The 26,046-nt window shown below is 39.6% G+C and overlaps 2 protein-coding genes across 7 annotated transcripts in view; both read left to right on the top strand.

Annotated features, from left to right (window-relative positions):
• E2F3 (E2F transcription factor 3) overlaps nt 1–22,434 on the top strand; it is a 43,950-nt gene extending 21,516 nt beyond the window's left edge. For 3 of the 4 annotated variants that reach the window (XM_084508322.1, XM_084508325.1, XM_084508324.1), the window contains 6 exons: nt 10,732–10,843; nt 12,838–13,057; nt 13,642–13,802; nt 16,427–16,539; nt 19,315–19,453; nt 20,154–22,434. In XM_084508322.1, the coding sequence (XP_084364448.1) occupies nt 10,732–10,843; nt 12,838–13,057; nt 13,642–13,802; nt 16,427–16,539; nt 19,315–19,453; nt 20,154–20,419 (1,011 nt within the window). In that variant the 3' untranslated portion in view covers nt 20,420–22,434. The remainder of the gene's footprint in view (nt 1–10,731; nt 10,844–12,837; nt 13,058–13,641; nt 13,803–16,426; nt 16,540–19,314; nt 19,454–20,153) is intronic. The other variant, XM_084508323.1, reaches the window with a different exon arrangement.
• A 3,499-nt stretch (nt 22,435–25,933) lies between these two features.
• CDKAL1 (CDKAL1 threonylcarbamoyladenosine tRNA methylthiotransferase) overlaps nt 25,934–26,046 on the top strand; it is a 429,529-nt gene continuing 429,416 nt past the window's right edge. For 2 of the 3 annotated variants that reach the window (XM_084510786.1, XM_084510788.1), the window contains exon 1: nt 25,934–26,000. The gene's annotated coding sequence lies outside the window, so the exon portion shown is untranslated. The remainder of the gene's footprint in view (nt 26,001–26,046) is intronic. The other variant, XM_084510787.1, reaches the window with a different exon arrangement.

The following is a 26,046-nucleotide window of genomic DNA, read 5'->3' as shown; positions in this document are numbered from 1 at the left end:
ACTGTGAAGAAATCTTCTGATGGCATTATTTGCTCCTGATCTAAGATGTCAACCACAACTGGAGTCTCCAGGTTCTGCTGTCTGTGATTCTTACCTTTTCTCTTTGTATGCTACTGACCATTTCTGTGACCTTCTGCCGATTTGGGCCCTTCTTTGTGATTGCTTCTAGGCATAGTTTCTTTTTGGATATGTAAACTGTGTTGCATGGCACTTGTTATTTATTTTTGTTACTCTGATGTTTGGTATGTGGAGGAGCTTATTGTGTTAACTTCTTCAAGGTTACTTAATGTTGTTTTTTGTTTTGATGTGATACTAGTCACTTCATTTTCAAAACTGTACCTAATAAAAACTTTGAGAACGGCTTATCAATCTCTCCATGCAAACTCTGCATTATAGTTACTTGTAGATGCAAATATAACTTCTCACTGTTTGTTAGGACAATGTTGGGACTTGAAGTGAGCTGAAAAAATACCCCCACAGTTTACATAATTTGCACAACTATCCTGTATTACAGTCCATGCTTAGGACTCTGTCACTTCTCAACGTCTGACTATACAGTGCAAATAATTGCATCTCATCTAGGTCAGGTTGTATCCTGAAAGTTCTGTCAACTTTCCCAATGTCCTTTGGAATCTATATAATACCTTTATCACCCTAAATTGTTTCAAAGTACATTTATTACTTTTGAGAAATCCAGCTGTATGTTTTTACACTTGTATAGAACTAGGTTAAGGAAGTACTTCAAAATAAAAGATTTTACTGCTTTAGATCTGACCTCACATAACTAATTATATTAACTGAACAAGTAGTTAAATGTAAGACCTGTCATTCCTGAGACAGAGAGTTAAAAATATGGAGTCAAGGTTTGTGAGTTGGTGTCGATTTAAAAAAAAATATATATATATATATATTTTTTAGAAAGGTTTCTCCTTTGGGGACATAAATTCCCAATACTGAACTTGATATGCATCCGAGTATTTAAAACTTACTGCCTTCTAGTTTGCAGGTTTCTGCTATAGTTTCTGAAGCATTTGCATATGGCTCCTATCGGGTGTTCTTTCATAAATGAATGACAAAATTAGTTGGGTCCCTGTGAGTCACCTGTCAGTAGGTAAAGCAGTGCTGTCCTTTGGAGCTCAGCGTGTTTGGTATGGAGTGCAGGAAGGTTTGGGGTGTTGGGGTGGGGAACTCTCGAGTTGCAGACCTGTGTGGGCAAGGAAACTTGCACTCCAAAAACTTCATTGGTACAATTCCACAGACACAATCCTTTCCTTTATGCATCTTGTATCCAAGGAAAACAAAGCCTGAGATGCTGTGGCTTAGGCTGGCAATTTAGCAAGCAAACTTTGTGATGCAAGCCCAATCTTGCATCATTACAGTGCATCTACACAGAGTTAGCACTGCTGTGGCTAGGGGAATGCTCCTTCCTCTTTCCTGTGGAGTGTAGCGAGCATCTTCGCTTTGTAAGTGTTAAATCTCATTAATTCTGTCATCCTAGAGACTTTTATGACTGTATTCTACATCAGTGTTCTGTAAATAAAGGCTAAGTCTTGTCCTGATTACTATGTTAACATATATGCCCAGTATTTCAGAACTACATTAGTTTTTACATATATACCTGATACTTTATAGCATTTCCTGGAATTTCCTCCAAAGAAGTTCATCCTACCTTATTATCTAACTCTTAATGTCCTTTCTAACCACTCCCAGGGCTTGTTTGTTCAGGAGACAATTTGATTAGACAACTGATAGTGTTTGAAAAGTTTTCTTTTCAAAGTAGCTGTGCTAATTTCTGCAAGTAGGGTGGAAGCCACTTGATGGAACTAATCCAATCACAGTCTCACTTTGAAGTTAATGACTTTTAACAGAGAAAAAATACTTTTAAATGACCTTAAATACAAAAGATATCACAATCTCTGCAGAGTATATTTTAATGCCAATTGCTTCACAATTATTTTTCTCTGGGCCAGCTTTAGAGTGATACTGAAGATGTATTTCCCTTGTTCCACTTCAGTTCTGGTCTCACCAGTCAAAGTTCAAAGTAATGGGCTGAAATACTGCAAGCAGCTCTTCAGACGGCTGTAGAGCTGGTGCCACATCCACACACTGTGTGAATCTGAACTAACAATTTCTTACTTGGTTTACTTTTATCTTGCTGGCTAATGTGGAAACCATAAGAGTATGTCAGTGTAATTGTTGCACAGATACGTAATCAAAAGAAATTGCACCGGCTCTCTTGCTGCTGCTCTGTCGTCAGTCATGTCCGGCCCCCCCACCTGCTTGCTGTCAGTTTTAAAGTTTAGTGGCAGGCCTGTTTTATGACAGACTTGTTTTTCTTCAAAGGATGTCTGTGGTGAGAAATTACTGACATGATCTGCAACTGAAAACCCCTCAGCTCTGGTCTGGAAGGCAGCAGCCTTGCTGAAGGTGTGTTTCTGGGAACAGGGCCCACAAGCGGCCAGCAGCTTTGACACCAGTTTGTAGGGCCAGGTTGAGGCCTGAAGGCAGCAGTCTTGCTGAAGGTGTGTTTCTAGGAACAAAGACCCACAAGCGGCTGGCAGCTTTGACACCAGTTTGTAGGGCTGTGTTGACGTTAAAGCTTGCTGGAGGCCAAGGGCCGGCCTTGCCACCACGGCCTAGCCATGGGAGCAGCAGTGGGTGTCTGGCTGCACCCACCCACCCCAAAGCCTACAGTCAGGATTCCCCCACGAGACCCTGGTCTGTCTGTTCTGTGTCTGCAATAAGTCATGGCTGTCCATCAGTACATTTTCTGGAAGTTTTGTCTCTAGAGCTTCCACGTCAACCAAGCGAGTGCAGCTGGGTCTCTAGCAGCTGTTGGGATGAAGGAGTAGCTTTCACATCGGGCCATTTTCAGGATTACTCAGAGACTTGTGAGCTCCTCACCTTGGGCAGTTAAGCAGTTGAGATGAAAACTGGGTGCAGTTTCCTGAAAATAACTTTTCTCATTTCAACATGAGTTCGTAACTGAAGTCTTCAAGCTCAGCGCAGTGCAAAGCCATTGCTTCCAGTCACAAGTAATTGTTTCATATTTGGCGGAAAAAAATTGCAATAGAAAGATTTCAGATGATTCATTTCCTATGCAGCATAGGTGTAATTCTGTTGGTCTGAGGCATGAAACATGGTTTACGCTTTGGTTTATTTCTTGCTTAATCACTGTATTGTCCTTCCCAATTTCGTGCAAAGAAGATACAAAGTGCTGCACCACTGTGGGGGAAGGTGATGAATGTTTTAGCAGTGGCTAATATACTGAGCGCAAGCCTGACACTGCATAGGCTGATCCTGTGGCACTAAAGACTGATGAGTAAGCAGAAAATTAACAACTTCAGATGGGTTGTTCACTTAACTTAGTTTTATTAACAGTGGTGAATGCAAGATACCTTGACCTTATGGTAGGTCAGCTGCCTACAAGGCATCAAAGTGAGAATCAAAGCTCAGTAGTGCCCCGAGATTATAATCCTCCTTCAGGAAAAATGACCAGCTGTAGGTCTAGGGGAAGAATGCTACTTTTCATTGCTATGTTTCACTACTTTTTTGGTTTGGTTAAAGTCATTTTGTTTCATTTACAAGTGGTTGAAAATGTTCTTCTGTTCAGACAAGACCAAGAGGTGAGCAGCGTGAGCTACCACATCAGGACGAGGTGCAGGGTGTTACTGCACGCTGCAGCTACTGCAGGCATGAGCTGTCTGCGCTGCAACTGCTGAGCATATCTGAGAGCTAATGTATTCATTTCAGTGGGTGTTAAAATGGCATTGTATGATGTTCTGCAGTAATAACTGGGAGGCAGTCATGATACTTGCATACTTTTTCTCTGGCAGCAACCTCTGCATAATTCAACCTGAGAACTGAAAGCCATTGCTAGGTTCTCCTGGCTTGTATCCTACTTTCAAACAAGGATCTGCAGCTGAAACTTAGCCACCCACATTTGAATTTTTTGAGCTAAATATAAGTCTTATGGTTTGGTGTTTAAGTGCTTACAGTTCGTGGCTTCCTTGATACCCCTGATACTTCTCTGGGAATCACGAAAATTGAAAATCGATGGAAGTAGGATGGCTTATTAAGGCCTTTGGAAGAAGCTTCACCAGTGTGTAACACTATCAGCCTTCAGCTGTCAGGGTCAAATGCATAGTGAGTATGGACTGCAGATGAATGTAGTTTGATAATTATGTGAGGTGCCTCTTACTGAATTGTAAACCTAATTAAGACATACATAGGAGACTTTCTCCTAGTGCTTATCTATATTAAAAGCAAACATTTATTCAGCTTCACAGTCATTTCTTTTGTTTTGGTTTTTAATGTAGATGAATATTAGAAGAAAGTCCCCTTAGTATTTATCTCAGTCAGAACTATAAAACGTGATACCCAATAGGCTGATAGTTTAGGAAACAAAAATTGGAGTTGTGGAAGGGATTCTTTTCTTTTTTATTCCAGTTGCTATTTTCCAATAAGAAAATTTGAGGCTTTTGTGTTAGAATAGATTTATTAGGGCAATTTTTAAAACCACATTCACTTGATTTAAGATGTTTTTTTTTTTTTAATGTTACTTTAAATACCAGCTGCTTGTCACTCAACTAGTAATACAGTTAAATAAGTAGCAATATTGCAAACTACTGTTCTTCCTTACATTGGTTTTATAATGTATTCGATTTTAAAGGCACTGTTTTTATGTATCTTTCTATATGCTTTTACCTCAGCCCAGTGAATGGGCAATGTATGAAATGTAATTTTGAGGTTATATTTTCATTAAAGCGCCGTTCTTGCTCTTCTGTGTAGGGTAGTATGGGAATGCATACTTTTGACAGAGAAGGAATATTTTGGGAGGGATTTGAAAGGACTTTCAGAATCTCCTTTTTAAGAGCATAATTTAAGGGTTGTGGGTTTTTTTGTTTGTGATTTTTTTTTTTTTTACATTCAGTTAGTTTAATTTCAATCTATTCCTTTTTCTTCCCAGTTCTTTTCTGAAATGCCCTTTTATGGTTTTACACTGTCAGAATTTGCTCTGGAAACTAAGGGTAGCATGGTACAAATTAATGGTAACTGTGTAGACCTTTGGGGTAAATATTTCTTCATGGATAACTGAAATCCCTCTCCCTTCCAGGGGCTTGGATTGCAAACTTAGCTGATTGTTGCTCAACAAAAATAGGTCCAAACCAAGGAGTTGTCACTAGGAGCCTGAACGCAGCACTCTGATAGTCCTCTTGCATCTTTTTGCTGACCTCACTTGTGAGCTGCTCTGCAGAGCTCAGCCACTTTCCTGCTGAGAGCTCTTCTGCTTTCCTTTTTGCCCCTTTTCTCATTTTTTGGTCTCTCCTGGTATTAAAGCATACTGTTTGCTATGCCCTTAGCTTGGTACGGCCTCTGGCAGGCACTCAGGGCTCTCTGCATACCACAGTAGGTTAATTTGAACATGTTCAAAAAGCACACTCTGCATCTCTTCATTCAGTGGAAGAGAAATTTTCTTAGCTTATGAATATTTCTGTGCGTTTACCCTGAGGTGTCTTTTTTCTCTGATTCTTCTCTTATATTCCTTCCTCTTCAAGCTCCTGCTTAATTTACCTTCTCAAGTAAGATGCTTGCTTTCTTCTTTGCAGCTCCTAACCTCTGGAACAACTTTCTCGAATTCATGCCTCAGAACCTCTGCTTTTAAAATGTGTTTTAAGTGATTGCTTAATTCTGAAATTGTGAAAGAATGCCTATGGAAAGTGGATGAGGATTGTTAAAGTGGCTGTGCTTAGGCTTTCTCACTGCAGCCAAAATTTATCTGTGCTCTCTGGATAGGCTTGGATCCCCTCCCCGCTAATATCAGCATTGTGGTAACATCCAGAACAGCTGCCATTTTATCTGCCCTTAGCAATTGTAATATCTCCTAGAAATGACACGAGGCTTAGTCGTCTGCCCTAACTTAACCTGCTCGCTGTAGTCCTCGCTCTGAGACACCAGCAGAGACCCAGCTGAGCACTCAGACACATTTCTCTGACTTGCTTCCAAGCTCACCAGCAGCAATCGCGTAGTGCACGCAGCTTACTCCTCACCATGCTTGGTCATTCCTAATCTTCCTCTTTACCCTACCCAGACAACCCCAAACTGGTATCGCTTTGCAGCTCCTAATCCTGGTTTCTTGGAGTAAGTTATTTAATCTTCTGCCCCCATCTCAGCAGACTTTGTCCCAGTTTAATTTTCCTCTTATTCTGGGTTCAACTTTTGTCCTTTTGTAATGAAATGAGACTGCTGCTTCCTTAATATATCCTGATGGCCTGCTAGGATATATTAAAGAAGGGGAATTAGATACATCCTGCCTTGGATGGGACCTCCTGGGAGATGTCCTGGTCAGGACCAAGAGCTGTGGCACTCGTAGTCTGAAATGAAATTGGACCGTTCATGTTTATTTTGAAAGGGTATTGACTGCACTTTTCCAAGTGTTTGTAAATTTGGGATTTTCAGGGAATAGAAAGCCATACGTCTGACTGAGATCATCCTTCTGTGAAATGTCATGCACCTGCTCAAAAGCATAATGGGTGTAGGAATATTTCAGACAAAGGGTTTCCAGAGGATAATGCAAGTGATGTAATTTTCCTTAGGTCTGTCTCCTGTAGACTGTGCAACTCTTTGGTGTCCAGTAATAAAGCTGAGGGAGACATCTAGCAGGAAAAAATTCAACTTGCATAGTTTGGCAAAGTTACGCCTCATGGTGTTATCACTGGAAAGAATAAGATGACATTTTACTGCTTCTCCCCACAAACCCTCTCTAAGAAAATGAGGCTTTGGTTTCACACAGCTCAGCCTCCAAAAGCCAATGCTAGCTGTTACCCAGCACTGCGCTTCCTCCTCTGCTGTCTTCACAAAACCCCGTGCTGGCTGTTCCCTAATGCTTAGCACTTTGCTCTCTCTTCTGCTCTCACAAGGTAACCAGCACTCCGACTTCTTAAAATTGGTGCCAGTTTCTTTCCCCAAGAACTGAAGGAGACTGCTGTGTGACATGAAAGTGAAGCCACTGAAATGCCAAGAGGGACAAGAGGTGCCCGTTGCTCCCACTCAGCCCTGCACCAAGTCACCTACCAGGGCCAAGCAAAAACTCTTTGCTCTGTTTTGGAGGAGCGTTACTGTTCTGCTGGTTGTGACCCCTTGAGCCAGCTCCCCGTGGAGGCTGAGGAGGGCCCTGCAGTCGGGCGCTGATGGCACCAGGGGTCTGCAGGGATGGAGGGAGGGCGCAGACGAAGAGGTGGTCTGCAGGCAGTGGCCCCTTACAGCCAGCTGGCTCTGAGTCAGAGTGGCCCATGAAGGGGATGGGGTATGGATTGCACCTGATTGCACCTTTTCTCCACCCCTTTTTTTCAATTTACGATAAATTACACTTTTTCTGGTCTTTTGTAAGCATACCTGCCTCCAGCCTTTTCCTACAAGTTAATCTCTCAGACTGTCTCAGTATTGTGAAGTGAATTGTATCAGGGACTGCCTACTTGAAAATACTCAACTTATCTGAGTAAGCTTCTATTTTCTTATAAGGACAAGTGTTCTTTGAAGACCTTGCAATTTTGTCTCAGAGGTTAATTGTGGTAGTTACCTGGTTTGGTTTGGTTGTTTCTTTTAAGGACTGAAGCTAAAAGAGCGTAACAGGTAGACTTGAGGTGCCACCTGTTTCTAGTGGTCTGCACTGAGCAGTGGATCCATAGTTGTATCCATAGCAGCAGTTGCTTGTAGTACTGGAAGAAGAAATGGCGTCAAAACAGTTGATGGAAACTTTCTGTATCCCTACCAAGGGGTTAGGTAGGTGTTTGGTTCAGAGGAATAGCATGCTTTCTTGTACTTTCACGTCTCTTGCTGGATGTTTCAATTTCTGGCTTTACCTGGCTCATTGCCCTCTGTACTTTATGATCCTTTTACAGTCCTCCTGAGTAATCTGACTTCCATTTATTGCATTCAAGTTTTCTGTCACTGGAAAGTTCTTGGTGCCTGTGCTTCCTATCTTTCTCTCTCATTGCGATGCTTTGTGCTGGTGTTGCTTGGCTTGGTACTTCTGATCAGGTCCCACATACTGCATCAGAAGATTTTGCGTGCTACAATTGATCAAGCAGCACAAATGAATACAAATAATGCAAATTTGTGCAAATAATGCAAATAATGAGTATAGTGCTCTAGGAGAAATAAGTTATGCTAATTGAGATTTTTAGCAGGGTTATTGATTCTTCTGCTTGCTGAACGTAGATCTTGAGATTTCTCAGGGGGGAATTCTGGTATCAGAAAGCGCTATGAATAATTTTTGAGATGGGAGGGAAAAAATGCGAGTCACCCAGAAACTCTAGGGCAACAAAAAGGCACTAGAAAATCTTTGGTCTGTAAGTTGGGGAAAAAGAAAGCAAGAGACTGTACGATTTCAGTCCTGGATCTTATCAATTATGAAGTTTGTAAAACAGGAAGGGGAAGAAAGTACTTGCTGAGTGACGTGCAACATCTGGCCAGAAATTAAACATTCCAAAATGTTTCCTAAAATTGCTTCTTGGTAACTTCACTACGCTATTTTAAATTCTTCTACAATGTTTTGCTCTGTATCTCTCTCTATAGTGAGACCATCAGGATCATGTTGTTTGCAACACCCCCAAACATACACAGACGGTTGTGCACGGCAGCACAAGCCCAAAGGATGCTGTTTATGTTCTCTGACTGCTAAACCTGATTATTTGAAGTTCACAGAAGAAAGTTGTGCTTAACCACAAAAGCAGGGGCAAAATACTGCTAATGTGTTGCAAAACAAGTTCAGACAGAAAGTTTTGATGTGTAGTCCAAACCTGAGTTTTAATTCTGATGGATAGAGTTGCTACAAATCTCTGAATTTTTAGTCTTTAGCATTTCCCCTCCTTCTCACACCTGGTTTTGAGATTCTCTTTTATCTTTAATTGTATCCCTTTGGCCTGGTATTCCCACGCCCTGAATTGTTCCATTTTCACCCCTCCTTCCTTTTCTCTGAGTTCTGAGACTGGAAAAATACTTTTTTTTTTTTTTTTAAAGCATGAAAAGTATTTTTCCCTGTGGAATAGCTGTAATCTTAATTTAATCCAATTACATCATCTAACATATTAGCTGGATGCATTTGTCGGCAATTGACCTTTTTAAAATCTGTGTCCTTGGATTACAGAGCTGATGTTTTAAGGAGACAAACAGAGCTGTTTCATGCCTTTAGAAGCTGGCCGCTGATGGGCCACCTGAGGGCAGGAGCGTGGTGCCCGTGCTGGCTGGAAGGATGCAGGTAGCTCAGTTTAGCCCTGTCATTGATGATTTGGTCCCTCACCCTTTTGCACAAAACAGAGAAGAGTGGCTTGAGCGCTCTGCACATGCTGTTATCCTGTGGGTTTATAAGAGCTTCATCTGCTTTAACTCGCCTTTTAATAAGTTTGAGGTTTGCAAATGGAGTCCAGCAAAAAGATGCCAGCTATCCAAAACCAAATGCATGTAAAGTATTTAGAGCCTTCTGTAGGTCACAGATCCAAAGGAAAATGCGGAAACTAACTGTCCAGTACAGAAATAGCTGGCTACAAATCCATAACAAAATGTATTATTTTTGTTTCACTGAGGAATATGATGCAACTCTGCAACAAGTCTAAAGAGCAAGCAAATAAAATACTCTGAATTATTCAACCTAATTGGATAAACAGCATTCTTTAGAAACAGTTATTTGTTTAAATTTTGTTTGACATAGAACTTCTTTTTCTTCTTTTCTTCTCTATCTTCCCAGGTAATGTTCTTTCTATTGTTAGGATAACAAACATCCGCAGATTAAATTTCAGTAACTTGAGGCATATGGCAGAATACTGAATTGTCTCCAAAGATAGCAGATTGGATTTCTGTCTAGGAACAGAATTCATATTGGTAGTAGTTTTCATTGCAGTTTGTCTGTGTGTTACATAGTTCAGTAGTTTCTTCTTTTGTTGTTGTTTAATTCAAAGTGTCGTATACAGCTTGCCTTTGAGCTGTATGAACATTCAGCTGATCTTCAGGCATCATCTTTCTGATACTGCTCATGCTCCGCCTGGCTTTTCTGTAGGTAGCTTTAATGCAAACCTGCAAGTTAATGTGAAATAAATGTAGCAGTTGTGCTTTCAACAAAGACAAAAATTGCTGACATGCAGAGAACAGTTGTCCAATGCTGCTCTTGTTATGTGTAGAATGTAATAGATGGAAGATTGATAATGTTGGGACTTACTGGAACCGGTCCACTCAAAGCCATCCTTTCAAATGGAGAAAGAACTTAGCTTGCAATACTACTAATACTTCAGTAGAAGTGTAGCTCTGTGTGTGTATATATATATATATATATATATATATGTGTGTGTGTGTGTGTGTGTGTGTATACACATGCTTGAGAGATTGTCTTTGGTTTTCTTACTGAAACATTCTCAACTCGTGAAGGTAGAAATGTTTCATATGTATTTAAGAAAGTCTGCACTGGACTGTTACGTAGCTTTTAAAATCTAAAAATCTGCTGAATTTTCCGAACAAATCTGTCAGTCTAGCCTTTGTCAGTGAAATGTTTAGTGAAATTAATCCATTTTAGGATTACAGTAAATAGTCAGATTCCCTCATGATGAATGAGAGTTAAGAACCTGTGTGGAAATAGTGCCTTGCTCTGAAAAGGTCACTGCTCTCTGCCTTTCCCGTTGCCCCAGTATGCTGTTAGATAATGTGAAATACACTGCTTAACACTTCTTGTTTCTTTAACAGGCAAAACGAAGGCTGGAGCTAGGAGAAAGTGGCCACCAGTACCTTGCTGAAGGACTAAAGACTCCAAAGGGGAAAGGAAGAGCGGCAACAAGAAGTCCAGATAGTCCAAAAAGTAAGGGAATTTGTAATACGCTATATGGCACAGGGTTTTCAATTTTCCTAGCTTGAGATCAAAGCAAACCAGTACAAGGTGCTGCATCACCCAGGTAGAAGAGAGTGTGTGTTGCTGTCCTCACCTGGATGCACGTGCAGCAAACTCAAGCACGCAGCCAGGCAACATGCTGCGTGGTCGGTGGAGAGCTGCTGAGAGGCTGCAGAGGCTCCTGGCTGCTGGATTTGTCCTGCTGCAGGCTGGGCAGCCTGCAGCTTCTTTGGTCCAGGAACCATCTTCAGCCAAGGGCATCTAGCTGGGTACTCTTAGGAGAGGTAGATACTGAAGAATCAGAGTATTATGATGGGATCAAATCAGTTATGAGGCAAGACTAATCAGGGAAGTCACTTCTTCAATGACTAAAGTTATGGCAGGTGATTGGCAGGGCTCATTTCCCCAGGCAGGGATTTGCAAAGAACGGTAGTTGTGCTTCAGCAATGTTAAATGTTCAGTGCTGTCTGTGGCCTCTGATCTGTCTTCTCTCCCTGCAATACAGCTAGATTATTGCTGCCACTGTTTAGTGTCTGTTTTAAATTGAAGTGCATTCTCACAGAAGCTCAATATACCATTCAGATCACAGGATACTGCTGCAGTGTTGATAAGGCTGTGTAGAGGACTTTGTTGCTGCATGAGCAGGAACACATGCCATTTGAGGTGGGGGGTCAAGTAGCCTCTTGCCATTCTTATGCTGATCCTCTTATTTTTCCCTAACCCCCAAATTTAGAAACCAACCAACCAAAACCAACAACAACAAAACCCACACTGTGCTCTAAATGCACAATGCCACTTAACTGAGATGACTTCCTCCATTTCCCAGTACAAACAAGCCTTGAATCTCCCAAAGAACGTGGTACAGGTGGCTTTCTTTGCAAGCAGGCAATGAATTGGTTTTCACTGAAAAGCCATCATATTCTTAAAAATATTTCGTGGCAGTCTAAAATTTTACTTTCAGGTGGGATTTCAGTTTAGACTGACTTCCTCAATTAAGTGTGAGACCTGAATCTTGAAAATATGGAAATGACCACCAGATCAGCCTAAGACCCATCCTGTGCAGTATTTCACTTAACCTAAAGCAAGTGAAAGGTTTGAGAAGTACAATAAAGGTTTTGCTAACAGTGATGATCATACCACAGGGAAACTTTTAACCCAGCAGGCTTCTAATAATGTCTGGCTTATTTCCCTTGACACAAAGGCCTTGAACGTTCAGAATTAGAAATTATTCTGATCCATATATTTAAACTCTTAAAAACTCATCTATTAAACATATTGATGCTACACTTGTCTGTGAAAGCAGCGAATTATAAGATTGAAGCCGTTTGCTGACTTCTCATTTAAAAGAAATGGATGCTCTTGCCCTGTTTGAGCATTGTTTGCTTATGGAGAAATTATGATTATAAATTGCATCTCATGTCAATCTCATCTAATTCACTTGAGCATTTTGTAAATCGTGGAGTCTGGCACTGACAGAATCTGTCATTTTGTTCACCCACTGAAGTACACCTAAGTCCTGCTCAATTGCATGTGAAACACTTATCTTACAAGAGGGGAAAATCAAACCATGATGAAAGCTGGCTATCAGCCGGATGAAGGAGAGTCATAGGGGGATTTTTGGTATTGCTGCCAGGATAAATAGATACTAAAAATACTATTAAGAATTCACATAGTGAAAGCCAAAGTAGAATATTGCTATATGTAACCGTCAGACTAATGGAAATATTTGCATTTAAAAAAATACACGTATTTGCTCATGTACCTGTGATTTTTGGAAAAGTACATCTTGAAATACAAATAAATACCCAGTGGTAAGTTGTGTCAGTGCAGAAGTTTGAGAGATTTCTTTAGTTAATATGAAAGAAATGTCTGTAATATGCATCCTTTCATTTCTGGATACTACCTTTGGAACCAATGAGAAAATTGATTTGTCTTTTTTTTTTTTTTCTTCTTCTCTCTCCAAGCTCCAAAATCTCCTTCAGAAAAGACTCGGTATGATACATCACTTGGACTTCTTACAAAGAAGTTCATTCAGTTGCTGAGCCAATCTCCTGATGGGGTCCTAGATTTGAACAGAGCGGCAGAGGTCCTCAAGGTGCAAAAAAGGAGGATTTACGATATCACCAATGTACTGGAAGGCATCCATCTCATTAAGAAAAAATCCAAAAACAACATTCAGTGGATGTGAGTATTCATTATCCTTTTCCATTCCTCCTGGCTGGTTTCACTCTCTTACAGGGTAGCAATATTATTCTTCTCCCACTTTCCCTTCTAACGTTTTGCTGCAAGCAATTGTCCAAAGTGCCTTCTATCAGGACAAAGCTTTCTTTTTCAGTTAATTAGGACTTATTTTCAGTGTATAAATAGTGTTTCTCAAGGAAATTAATCCCATGTTTTGTCTGATTACTGGATTAACTAATTTGTTTCTGCAGGTGGAAGAAGTTTTTGTGTGCGCATCTTTACCTACTGTCTTCCTCAGTCTTTTTCAGGGTGTAGTTAAAGTAGAGGGGAGTTAGACGCAAGATTTTGAAAATGCTTAGTAATATTCTACTTTTCTATCTTGAAATGTGTTGTCATGATAAAATGTTTTTTTTTTTTGTTTTTTTTTTCTGGAATGTGTTGTTCATGTTGACACACCATGGGCAGGTTTAGGAGGAAAGGCCTAAGAAATTGATGTGCAGTGTAAAACCCTGCCTTTTTGCTTTCCTCTAGCGTGGTGTCCAGCTTTACAAATGTTCGAAAGGTGTCTTTGTTCTTTGGGTTTGTAGGGGCTGCAGTCTGTCAGAGGATGGTGGCATGATGGCACAGCGTCAAGGCCTCACAAAGGAGGTGACTGAACTGACTCAGGAAGAGAAGAAACTGGATGAGCTAATCCAAAGCTGCACCCTGGACCTCAAGTTGCTAACAGAGGACTCAGAGAATCAGAGATATCCTTTTTGCCAAAACCTCAAAGATGGTCAGTCTCCTTGCTGTTCCTGTAATACCAGGAAAATTCTTCCAAGGAATGTGATACGCAGCATCAGACACTTCCAGAGATTCACTAACTGGTTTTGATGTATTTTTATCTGAAAGTTACCTAAACCACTTGCACCTGGAATGCACAAAAAATAAAAAAGTGGTACATGAAGTAGCCCATAACAACAATGTTCACATAAGAGTAGAACCAAGAATTTAGCTGATTAATGACATCCAAAGCCCTGTGCTATTTAGACTGTTTTGAGCCTATAGCAAACCCCATTTTGTATGTGCAGAAGGCATGGAGACAAAGACTTTGTGAGATAACAGGAGTATGTGTGTGTACTCATTATGCAATACTTTTTTTTATATTAAACTTTGTACATAAATTACAGACACAGAGAGGAAAATAAAGTTGGGAGTCAGTTTAGTTTGAAGCTTGCAACAAATTTTCAAATTTCTTTGGTTAGAGAATCTATAATAAAATATAGAAAAATATTTAAATAGTTTTATGAGCTCCTCAAAAAGCCTATTTTAGACTAAATTAATGTAATAGCAATGCTCGATCACATAAAGTTTGTGTGACTTTTGGTATTTTGGCTGCTAAAACCTCTCATAATTAACTAGTTCTCATTTTCAGTAGGTTTCCCACCTGTTAGCAACAGAGGAGAGCATTTTATTAAATACTGATGTGAAAACTTTTATTACTTTACATGGTCAGTAGTTCTTAATTGGCATCTAATAAACTTATACTCTGTTTTGAAGGATAGCAAATAACTATGGGAGTGTCAGTAAAAAGTAATGTGAGTAATGCAAATACTGTCTTCTGACTGCTTACATCTCAAAATGCATCTGAACGCGAGATCGCTGAGTGGTGCAGAGAGTAAGGGTAGCACTGTCCTCAAGTAAGAGTTTGGTCTGTGAAGAGGTTTAAGGGAGACAAAGCTGAGTATTACGATTCCCTATTTGTATTACCACCTATTGGTGTGGTAGAGATCCCTGCCCTGTGGTAGCTGGCTCCCTAGGGGATGGGTGAGGAGGAATCACCGTTAGCTGTATGCTGCATGGTCAGGCACATGTAGAGCTGTTGGCCTCGTGCTATCAGACATAGGAGAGTTTAGTCCCAAAATCCTTTCGTGACTCCAAGTTTACGGATAATACTAGAGATTACCGAGGAAGTAAAGCTGAAGTGTTCAACCTGGGGATGAATCTGATCGCATCCCAGCACTGTCTTTATCTTATCTCACTGAAGACTCATATAGGATGGCTCACTGAATGCTCAAGGAGCTGAGAAGCCTCTTCTTTTTCTTAATCTCTGAAGGCAAAATTTCTGCTTTTGAAGGTTTTTCTTTTTCCTCATGATTGTGTGGGACCTAAACACTGTGCCTAGACTGTATACTTTCCAGTCTCTCTTTAAAAACAGTCAAAAAAAAAAATGATTGCAACCTTAAATGTTTTGGTATGTTACCAACATTATTTTGGGGAGCTTTTGGATATGGCATCGAAGGTTGTTTTATTTGAAAAACATGGAATCCTTTCCTTTGTTCATATCACATCAGACACTTGCTCTAATTTTTACTTTGGATTTGCAAACCTTGCTGTACCTTCCCAAAGGAGTGGTATAAGTCATGGTAAAAGCCATTTGCATGAAAGCTGACCTGCCATTTTGCCTCCTGACCTGACACTTTGCATTTGATCCAAGTTAGATGTGAGATGTATTGGGTTTTGAGCTTGGGCAGGTTGTGCTGCGCAGTAACAGTACACGTTCAACAAAATCTTCCACATTTATGCCCCAGAAAGTGTAACGATAAATGAGATCCTGTTTCTACAGGGTAAACATGTTAGATAACTCACAGATGACAAAAATAAAGAGCTGGAAGCGCTTGCATATGATGTTGGCTGTTTGCTGTTCCAAGCACTCAGTCACACAGGTCAGTAACTGAGGCACCATTGTGCAGTAACCCACCAAAACACTCGCACTGCATTGAGCAAGTCCATGCTGAACAGCCAAACATTCATGTTCATTGCATGCTTATGCAGAACTCGAAATCGACTTTCTACACTGTGAAGTTGTTTAAAGTAGCTGTTTAAACAGTTCTTTAAAATAGTTGGGCTACCTAGATAAATGTTTACCTAAGGAGAAAAAAAACACAAACCCAAAAACCATCAAGTGAAAATTGATATTTTCATTTTATTGATGACTTCAAAAATATATTGTACATGTGCATCTATAACATGCATCTGTAAATTCCTTTATACTTTTCTGTGATTTCCAGTTCATTTGCATGTAAAAATTTTTCTTCATGCAGTCTGTGAGTAATTGCTGATTGTTGAGCTTTACATGTACATGTGTGAAGGAAAAGAGGTAGCACTCAGAACAGACAACTCCTTTTGTCTCTCAGTAGTGGGTCCAGCTGTTGGATCAAAGGGGAGTCCTTACTGTGATTACAATTGCAGCCAGTGTAGAGAATAGGAAACTTTGGGCTAGGAGTAATGTAGCTGTGAGAAAGTGGAAAAATAATTTGCAGAATTTTGCCTTTTCTAGTGGTCTAAATATATTGTAACCTGGGATGGAAAATTCCTTAACAGTGATTACATTAGCTTACGTAACATACCAAGATATTCGAAAAATTAGTGGCCTTAAAGACCAAACTGTTATAGTTGTGAAAGCTCCTCCAGAAACAAGACTTGAAGTGCCTGACCCAGTGGAGGTAAGGAGAACCTGACTTATCCTGCCAGGTTATCATTTTTCTATACATGGAGCAAGCGTGCTGTGAGTTTTACTGTGGAAACTGATGCCCAAGCTGGGTTATATTAGCACACAGTACCACATTCATCTGTCTTAAAAGCTTTAGATGGATATTTATTTTTTTTAAATGAAGGAGAATCTTAAAAAATCATTTTACATAAGGCAATCGTTATTTGTTCCTTTTCTCTCAATTCCAGGGTAATCCATGCTATTTACAGATTATTCTCTCTTCTTATGCTTTATATTAAAAAAAGAGCTTTTCCTTGACAGCTGAAAATTCCCTATTCATAAGCCTCTAAAATCTTTCTCTTAAGAGATTCAGCTCTTATTTTTCTAGCTTTATGTAGTTTTGGTCAAAAAGTTCATGGATAACTCAAAGGCTTAAACATCTGGATGACTCATATTACTGATATCCTAATTACAAGTGACATGTTTTTATGTAGAATTCTCTTTTTGAAGTCTTAAAATTATTGTAGAAACTTATTTTTCTCCTAGAATCTGTTCTAAACCTTCCTTCTGTCATCATCTCTGCTTCATTGAAACTGATTTTAACACATCTGCATTAAACTTCCTACATTCTGCTAGCACACTTTTTGTTCGCTATTGTGAAATGTGTAGGGATGGGGTTTTCTTTTTCTTCTTTATTACAATCCCTTCTGTTTCTGAAGCTGCCTGGGTGCATCTTTGTCCTTCTTCTGTTGCCCCTTGTTGCTCAAGCCACAGTCTCTCACTGCCGGTTTTGTCTGTGAGATATCTGACTCTACTTCCTTTGTCCTCATTTGGTTTCTTTTCCTTATTTCAGGTAGGTGGCTAGGGTAAATTAGTCGCTTTTCACTTCCTTTACCTGATTTTACAATTATGGAGAAAATGCTTCAGGTGATTCTTTTTTGAATATACCCTCAGGGAGTAGTTTTATATAATTTCTCTCCTAGTTTATGAACTGTATGGTTCATCTGCGCCTAGAATTTTAGCTCTTGATGGCAAAAGTGTGCTGTTTTACAATTCCTGGTTAAAATGGAGACCCAAGTATGCTGGACAAATGTAAATGCTTTGCATGAGACAGAGCTTTAGAGAGGCATTTAGTGTACCTTATTTTTTCACTGAAAGTGCAATCAGAGATGAAGCTAAAACTCAAAATCCTCCATGCTGTGTTCATGCCTCTACCTTATTCTTTTGTCTTTAATGTCTAGCTGGTTCTCCTGAGCCCAGAACTACCTGCAGTCAGAGGCTGCAGATATTCATGCTCTATGACTTCTCTTACCAAGATTCTTCACTTGCATAGGACCATTATGGTTTTCATGCTTTCCCTCCTCCCCCCCCCCCCCCCCCCCCCCCCCAGCTTTGATCCTAGGTGTAGGTTTTGGAAGAAAAAATCATTTTGCTGCACTTAGGAAGGATTTTTTTTTTCATCTGTATTCATATATATATATATATATATATACACGGATGCGCATACACACACACCATTATCATTGCTTTCTTCCATGATTCTTTCCCCTAGGCATTACACTTTTTGATTTTTAATTCAGTGAAATCAGACAGGTAGAGAGAGAGAGATGCATGTCATCATCAAAACTAGTGCCTAGACCTCCCTTATCCTATATACCCAACTCACTCATTTGATTTTTCGGCTTCAGGCTGTAAGAAGTCTTATTTCTTTCTCTCATTTGCAGTTATATTTCGGTACTGTCTCCAACTCCTGCTCTCCCCATCTTCTTTTTTCTAATTACCTATAGCGTTGCTCTAAGTACTCCTTGCTATTTTTTGTGTCCTGGGGTACTCCTGTTCTTTTGTTCTCTGTATCTGTAAATGCTGTCTGCAATGCTGTCTAACTGCCAAAGCACAAATAATGTGAGAAACTTTTTGTGAAAGGGCACAATGATACGTGTTTGGAAGAAGTCTGCCAAGAGGTATATAATGTCTGTATTCATGCTTTTTTAACTCTATTAATATAATACAGCTGTAGTAGGTTTATATTTAACCAGAACCATTTATGATTTTCCCTCTTAACACTATGAACAACTTCAGAATTTTTTTTTATTTGTCTGTAGTATGCCATCTCATTTTATTGCATCAGTGTGAAAGCTAAGAAAACTTGACTTTCTGAAATGGATTGAAAGTTCCTGGTATTCAGGAATACTTTTCAAATTAGAGTTACTTCCTTGAGAGGGCAGAAGGACCTCAAGCTTATTTATAAAATAAGCTTTGCTGATGAAAACAGCTTTTTGTTGCTGTTGTTATTTGGAAGAACTTCCCTGATAAACAGGTGAACTTAGAGCACTTTGAATTCAATCTGAATCAGAGCTGAAAGTTTTTTTGGGGAGTGGGGAGATTCTGGCAAATATACACAAGTACATCTGATATTATTGTTATGAATAACAGTAAAACCAGAGTCTTGGATACCATTGTTCTGTTCCATCAGAATGCTCCAGGTTCTTACGATTGTTAGAAAATGTCAGGAGTTCAATCCTTCACCTCTCTCTGGTTGTGAGGAAATACATAAAATGGTGGGTTTCTGAGATTTGTGGGCTGAAAACAGGAGGAAAAGCTTTTACGTTCTCTTCCAGTTTACAAGATACATTAGCCAAGTCATCCTCAGAAGATGTATGGGGAGTTTCACATTTTTTTGGTCAGTAAAAAAATGTTTAAACATTCACACACCATTAAGAACTTAATGTGAATTGTCAGTTCTGTCAAGTTCATTACTATAACACCTTACTGGCATTTGTTTTGTTAGCAGAGTGCATTGATACATTTATCTAGTACTCAAGGACCTATTGAAGTTTATCTGTGCCCAGAGGAAAATGATGCTCTCAGTCCAATGAAAACCTATAGTCAGGACCACAACGGAAATATCTCAAAAACCATTTCCAAAGGTAAAATGATTTATTTCTAATACTAAAAGCCTTCCTCTGCACTTTTGTACAAGATTTCATATTGAACTTTAGATATCTGGCTCTTATTTTTTGGCTTTATTTTTCTAAGAAGTGAAAAGGTAAGGTAGACATTTTCCACTTTGTCTTTCTGGTGCATACTAGGGGAACGAATGTTTTCCTCTGCATCAGGTATTTAAAATAAGTCTCATCTGTAACTGAAGTTTATGCAGTATTGAAGAAAAACAATCTTGTTCCTGCTACATTTTCAAATAGGACAGTAGCAGCAAAGATTTGTCTCAGCACCAGGCAGAAATCCTGGTGTATTGGTATATACGGCTGCACAGTGTCACTGATATCATCATCTGCTTAGAAAGTTTGTACTTTGAAGTACTTCAGGTGTATGAATTCCACTGAAAAAAATGTCATCTCTAGCTTCATTTTATTCAGTAGTTGTTTAGATCTTGTAAACTAATATTTTTACTAGAGAAGTCAGTGGTGATAGCACCGTGAGTATTTTTTGAGAAGACCTTTGTAACACATAAAAACAGGCTACAAATGATCTGAACCAAAGGGCATTTTTTTTTTGTTTAAATGATGCTTTATGAAAGGCCCTTTAGACTTTGTGTCATTCATGTCTATTAGTTCTAATAGGATTAAATGTATCATTTTCCCCCCACACCCCTTCTCCCTTCTCTTACAGAAGTGGCTTCTGCTAACTCAGGACAAGGTGACTGCTCAGTAAATATGGCAACAATCTCTCCGCTGGCTTCTCCAGCCAACCTTCTACAGCAGACTGAGGACCAAATTCCCTCAAACTTTGAAGGACCATTTGTGAATCTGCTGCCTCCTCTGCTTCAGGAAGATTATTTGCTGAGCCTTGGGGATGAAGAAGGCATCAGTGATCTCTTTGATGCTTATGATTTAGAGAAGCTTCCTTCATTGGTGGATGAATTTATATACAGCTGATTCTCTTAAAAGATGCCTGTGTCTAAATCATGTTTTTAATGGAATCAAAACACATGCCATCATTCAGAGTTGTCCCCAACTTACCATAAAATAGCATTATTACAGAAACTAGGCTCTTGAACACTTCTGATATTTTAATTTAATATTCCCTAAAATACTACAAACAACAACTGAAGGCTTTTACAAGGTCTTCTTCTTGACCCTAAGCTCCAGCGCCTTGTGAGTCAGCAAGGGCAAGCAGGTGACTGTAAATGTTTTTGTTTTCACACTCCCCCAGTCTCTGCTTCCCATGACAAGTGGGCTTATGGAGAAGGGCTCAATGAACTGGCTTAGTCATAAATAACAATTTTATAATAGTATTTCAGGTCGTGCCTTCTGCAGAGAATGCATGTCTTTTGAGCATCACAACATGGATTGTAGCTGCAGTAAACATAAATATGAAGTAATGCAAAAGTGTGAAATGGGATTCTTCAGCTACTTGTGGGAATGTTTAAATTGCTGTCATAATGCTCATTTTGAGCAGTGTATATGTCTCATTATGAGGTCAAATACTTATGTCCTTAAAAGCTTTTAATAAAAAATACACTGTAAATGTAGTGTATATTGCAAATATTGAAAAGTATAAAGTTCTGCCACTTCTCATAGTAATCACAGATTTTTAAAATGCTTGTGTGTGTGTGTGGAAGTAGTTTTTGTTGGTTGTTTTTTTTAAACTAGAACGAAGATGCACAGTTCAATTTTACTGCCCCCAGTGTGCATTAGAACTGGTACATAAATTTTTGTGGTACTAAGTGGGGCTTTGTGTTAAGTGCCTACTAGAGATGCACTGTGGGTTTTTCCCTCTATGGAAAACACTTATGCCAAGCTTTGTTTGTTCAATATATCATATTTATCTCAGTGGGTTAGCTTCCTCTGCTTACAGCTTTTTATAATTCTCTTCGCCAGCAAAATGGAACTAATTTTTTTTTTTTCCAAAGTACATAACTGTAAGTACCACATCAACTGAATTGCATTTATTTTTTGAAGATCTTTGGTAGTATAGTATAATACCAATATTTATTTTTTTGAAAGTGAGAGGAATTCTAAGAAGTCTTAAATAATTTTTTTTTTTGAGTGTAAAATATGTTGCCATGTTCTGGGCTAAATTAATGTAATGTTGATTAGATGATGCCCATATAATCCTTTTTGTTTGCATTACCGTTGTGCTTATCTGACATATTCAGAAAATTAGTACTATTTGTACTGTAGTAGAATATTATGTATGCAGGTTTTCTGGTACCATTTGAGTTGCTGCTATGAAAGCTCACACATGAAAAGGCAAGAAGTCACAGTACTAATAAGAAAACTGTATGACTGTGTGAGTTTTGGAATATAACAAATGTATAAAGGGCAACACATAAAGAACTGTTAAACAGTGTTAAGTGTGTGTTTATATGTACAAATGTGTGCATAGATCATTCAGCAGTTGTATTTAAGTTGATATATGTTTCAACTCACACTTTAGTTATCTAGCAGTTTTGTATAATAGAATTAATTTGTAAACACTGCCAGAATATTTTCTAGCTGGTTTGTAATTTTTTAAGAGTTTTTTTAGATGTGGATCTGTAAATAAAATTGTAGTATTTAAAGTTTTCGTCTTGTGGAAGAGGAAAGTAAAAGTTGTGTGAGCATGAAGATTTGTGAGACAAAGGGGCACTTTTGAGGGGGAAAAGAAAATGAAGACTAATGCAGACCATCTTTTTTTTTTTTTTTTGTACAAATTAAACACTTGTCCCAATGTGTGTGGGCAAAATACTAATCTAATTTAGCTTTGCATTGTATGCTAGTTTAAAAAAACTGTAACATACTGTAAAAAAAAAAAAAAAAAAAAAGAACAAAAAAAGCTTTTATGGTGAGTTTTGTAAATAGATTTATTAAAGGATGACCTGTTCTCTAGCTGTGATCTTACCACTTCAAATGGATGTAATTTGAATAAATTTTGTATGGTAATGAATCAATAAAAAGGATTTTTTAAAGAGTTTAGAATTGTATACTACTTTTAAAAATTATTCCTACTTTTGGTGCCTATCATACTTTTTCTTGAAATCTAGTTGTTCGTGTTTTCATTATTTGTGCTGCTCACACATTTGACACCAGCTATGTTTCAAATCCTTTTTTTTTTTTTTTTAAATCATGCTAACAATGAGTTCTGTGGTTTTTAAGCCAGACTGAAACAAGAACAAAATAGGACATGTGTAAAGAAAAACAGTAGGAGATCCAGAAATTGAGGTAGGTAGTATAGGTTTATTCTTGGAAATTTCATAGAGACTTAATTTTTCTAAATTAAGTAACATGACAGAAATTGTTGAGGATGTTAGCTTTCCTCCAGATAGTTGTCCAGAAGTGTTGCTTACTAGTAGCTTTAACAAAAGAGTTCTGCTTATTAGTGAGTCATCTCCAATAGTATCGCACCAGATGCACATTTACTTGTTCCGTCTTTCTGGTCTTGGTGATGCATGGCCAATAAATTCTGAGAGGGAAAAAAAAAAAAAAAAGTATCAGGATCATAAAAATCACAGTAACATGGTTTCCTTGATTAAGTGTTATACTTCTGAGCAAGTCAAGTGTGTTTTTTCATCTTTCCTGCACGCAAGGAGAAAGCAACAATTTCACCTCTTTATACCCTTGTCTGTACTCTGCACATAGCAATACTGAAGGGAAGACTACAGAGAAGATGCTCAGTTATTCTGTATTCCCAATAAACAATAAGAGGGCCAGAGGACTGCTTTCTCTGAGCTGTTTATAGCAGTGATGACAACAAATGTCTTCTTTCTGTCCTTCCTGTCATAGCTCCCTGGCCCATTCTGTTTCTCTGATCTATAGCTGCCATAAGCACTTTTTAATTTGCCCCTAGCTTCTGATTGCTGTTTTTCTTTTCTCTTTCCTCTTGCTTCTGCTTTCTACATAGTTTAAGATGTGTTGAGCTGCAGGTAAACAGTCAAAATACTCCCTTCTGCTCCTCTGAGCTAGCACAGTGTGCTTCAACATTACTCAGCATACAAATATTAGTTTCAGGTAGGCACTGTTGTGGCCTACATCTGCTGCGTTTCTTAGCTGCCAGCAGATGGAAAAAGGATTCTGAGAAATCTGTCAGAACTGGACTGACTGAAGGGCAGCTATACATTCCTTCACATAGAGGAGTTTATTCCTGGGGAGGTCACCATTTCATTCCTGCATGCTTTCTTGCTTACTCCCCCACCCAGCGCTGAATCATAGTGATCAGAGAAAAAGGTTAGCAAAAAGCTTTGGGCCCTCACTTCCCTGGCTGCTTCCCTTCCATGAGGCCATTAGTTGAAGTACTGTAGAACAACTAAGGGTGTATCTTCTTCCAACCCTGAGCTAAACCTGAGTTTTGTATTTCATTTTCCTAGTAGTTTTTGTATTTCCAAAATGTGTATTTATTTCTGCAAAACCCAGAATGACTTTAGATGGTAAGGCTGAGGCTGGAGTCTGAGTCCATCACCCCTGGGGAGCACGGAGTGAGCTACGCAGGCCGTCTGGGAAGGACATCTCCTAAAGCTCTTTTTGGGGAACTCGGGGACTGAAACTATATTGCCAGTATTCTCAAGGTCATTGCCGGGGCTTCCAGCTGCTGTCTCTTAAAAAGCAACTTTCCCAGGTGGCTATAGCTAAGCTTTCTAACCACAGTCATCTGCTTCCCTTGCCACCTGCTGGGGCACTACCAGCAGCCTCTGTGCAGCTTGATTGCTTTTTATGAATATGCTACAAAAGCAATTGAGACTTGCGAGCTTCAAAAGCACTTATAGGGTTCCTTCCATGTTGTGGCTACATCCTAGGACTGAATAGGACTGTGCTGGCACAAGGGCTGCTTGATATTACGAATTCTTGGCAGTGGGACAAAGTAAGGGCTCTGCTGGATCATGCTGAAACTGATCAGCATGGCCTATTTCTGTCACTAGGTATGGGACTCGCAGAGAGCTGCTGTTATTCCTTCTCGGGAGCTGCTCTGGGAGCTCTCTGCCTCCCCTTAATAAATACCGTCCTGTGAATCTTGGCCATCTGGAGATTTTGGATAGGTGTCTCAGGCTATCTATGCTCTGCTCTTTTAGTCGACCACAAAACAGCGCTGATGTCTGCCCAGTTTTGTTTAACCACAGGGCTAACACTTGGCTAGTCAAGATAACTGTGGGGTAGGGCAGTGATCCCAGAATAGAAAAGTTTAATTCAAGGACTGCAAATGAAATAACTATTAAAAAAATAAAAAAAATAAACACAGGAAACTGGAAAGGGAAGAGAATCCCTAACCCACTAGGAAAGCAGTTAAAATACAAAGATTGGTAATACATATATTGCTACATACTGACATACCAAGGACTACTTACACCGTACTGTGAAGGAGGATGTCTAAAATAGATTAACACATCTACTGATTTTAAGATAATTATCTTCTGGGCTAAAAATGCTGCAAAAATGATGAGTTAGACATCACGGTGTCTCACAGAGAGTATCTGCAAAGTACATGCGTGTTTAAACAAAGATCAATCATGAAGGCAAGTGTATGTTAAACTGTAACCATGACTTTATCATAAGGACAGGTGATACTAAGAGTGCTTTAGTCCTGCCTAGAATGATTTGGTAGTAAAGACTGATTCCAGTTAAATGCTTCTTTCTTTCTGTCCCAGTTTTCCTTTTCAAATGTCTCCCATTACTTTGTTGTTATTATCTTTTTTGTTGTTGTTTTTATTGTTTGCTTGCCTGTGAATGTTGCCAGATAAGAGTGACATAAAATAAGCACCATTTTTAAGAAAAAGGAGGAGGAGGAGGGGAAGTGATATTCATAGCAAGAAGTTGCCAAATTTTATCTACTAGAAGACCAATGGGCCTATTACGGAATACACTTGGGGCTTTCATTCCCTTCCCCTCCAGCTAAGGGGGCCTACAAGCTGCTATCTGCAGTGAAATAATGGTTCGATGGGCTTGTAAAGAGAACAGCTTAACATGTGAAAGATGATTACAAGGATGGCGGGTTTTATAATCCAAAGCAGGACACAGGGGAGAACCCCACAAAAAATAAAGGTGCCATAGAAAGGAACTTTTTAGGCTAACTGTGCGCATTAAAAACAGAAAAATGGCATTGTAATGCTTTGGTCTGCAAGGAAACTTGATCTCAAACTTAATCTGTCTGCTCGGAATCCCATATGTAGTGGTACGTGTGGATGCACGCTGATGTGCATATTCCAAAATACGGATGGGGAAGGTTGCTCCTAGAGCTAGACTGGGGAAAAACAGCGCCAGGAACCTCAGCCATCCAGAGCTAAGTGTGTTAACCAACGTCTCCCGAACTGATTTAAATGGAAAAGACCAAATATCGTTGGATTTGGGTGTACAGTGGACACCAAACACAAGCCCTAACAGCGTTAGGCTTTGCAAGGTGATGGAACCCCAGCGCCCTCAGGGCGGCCGCGCCCCGCCGCACTCTTTTGCCCTCCGCCGGCCGCCGTCGCGGCCCCTCCCACCCGTGCGCGCGGCGGCGGGCGGTGTGGGCGGGGCGGCCGGGCCGTGATGGCGGAGCCCGGCTGAGGTGAGCGGCGCGCGCGGGCGGTTGGCGGCCGTTAGCGGCCGTTGGT

Source organism: Aythya ferina, assembly GCF_964211825.1.
Source record: "Aythya ferina genome assembly, chromosome: 2".
In the NCBI taxonomy this organism is placed as follows: domain Eukaryota; kingdom Metazoa; phylum Chordata; class Aves; order Anseriformes; family Anatidae; genus Aythya; species Aythya ferina.
This window is presented reverse-complemented; position numbering and strand designations above follow the sequence as displayed.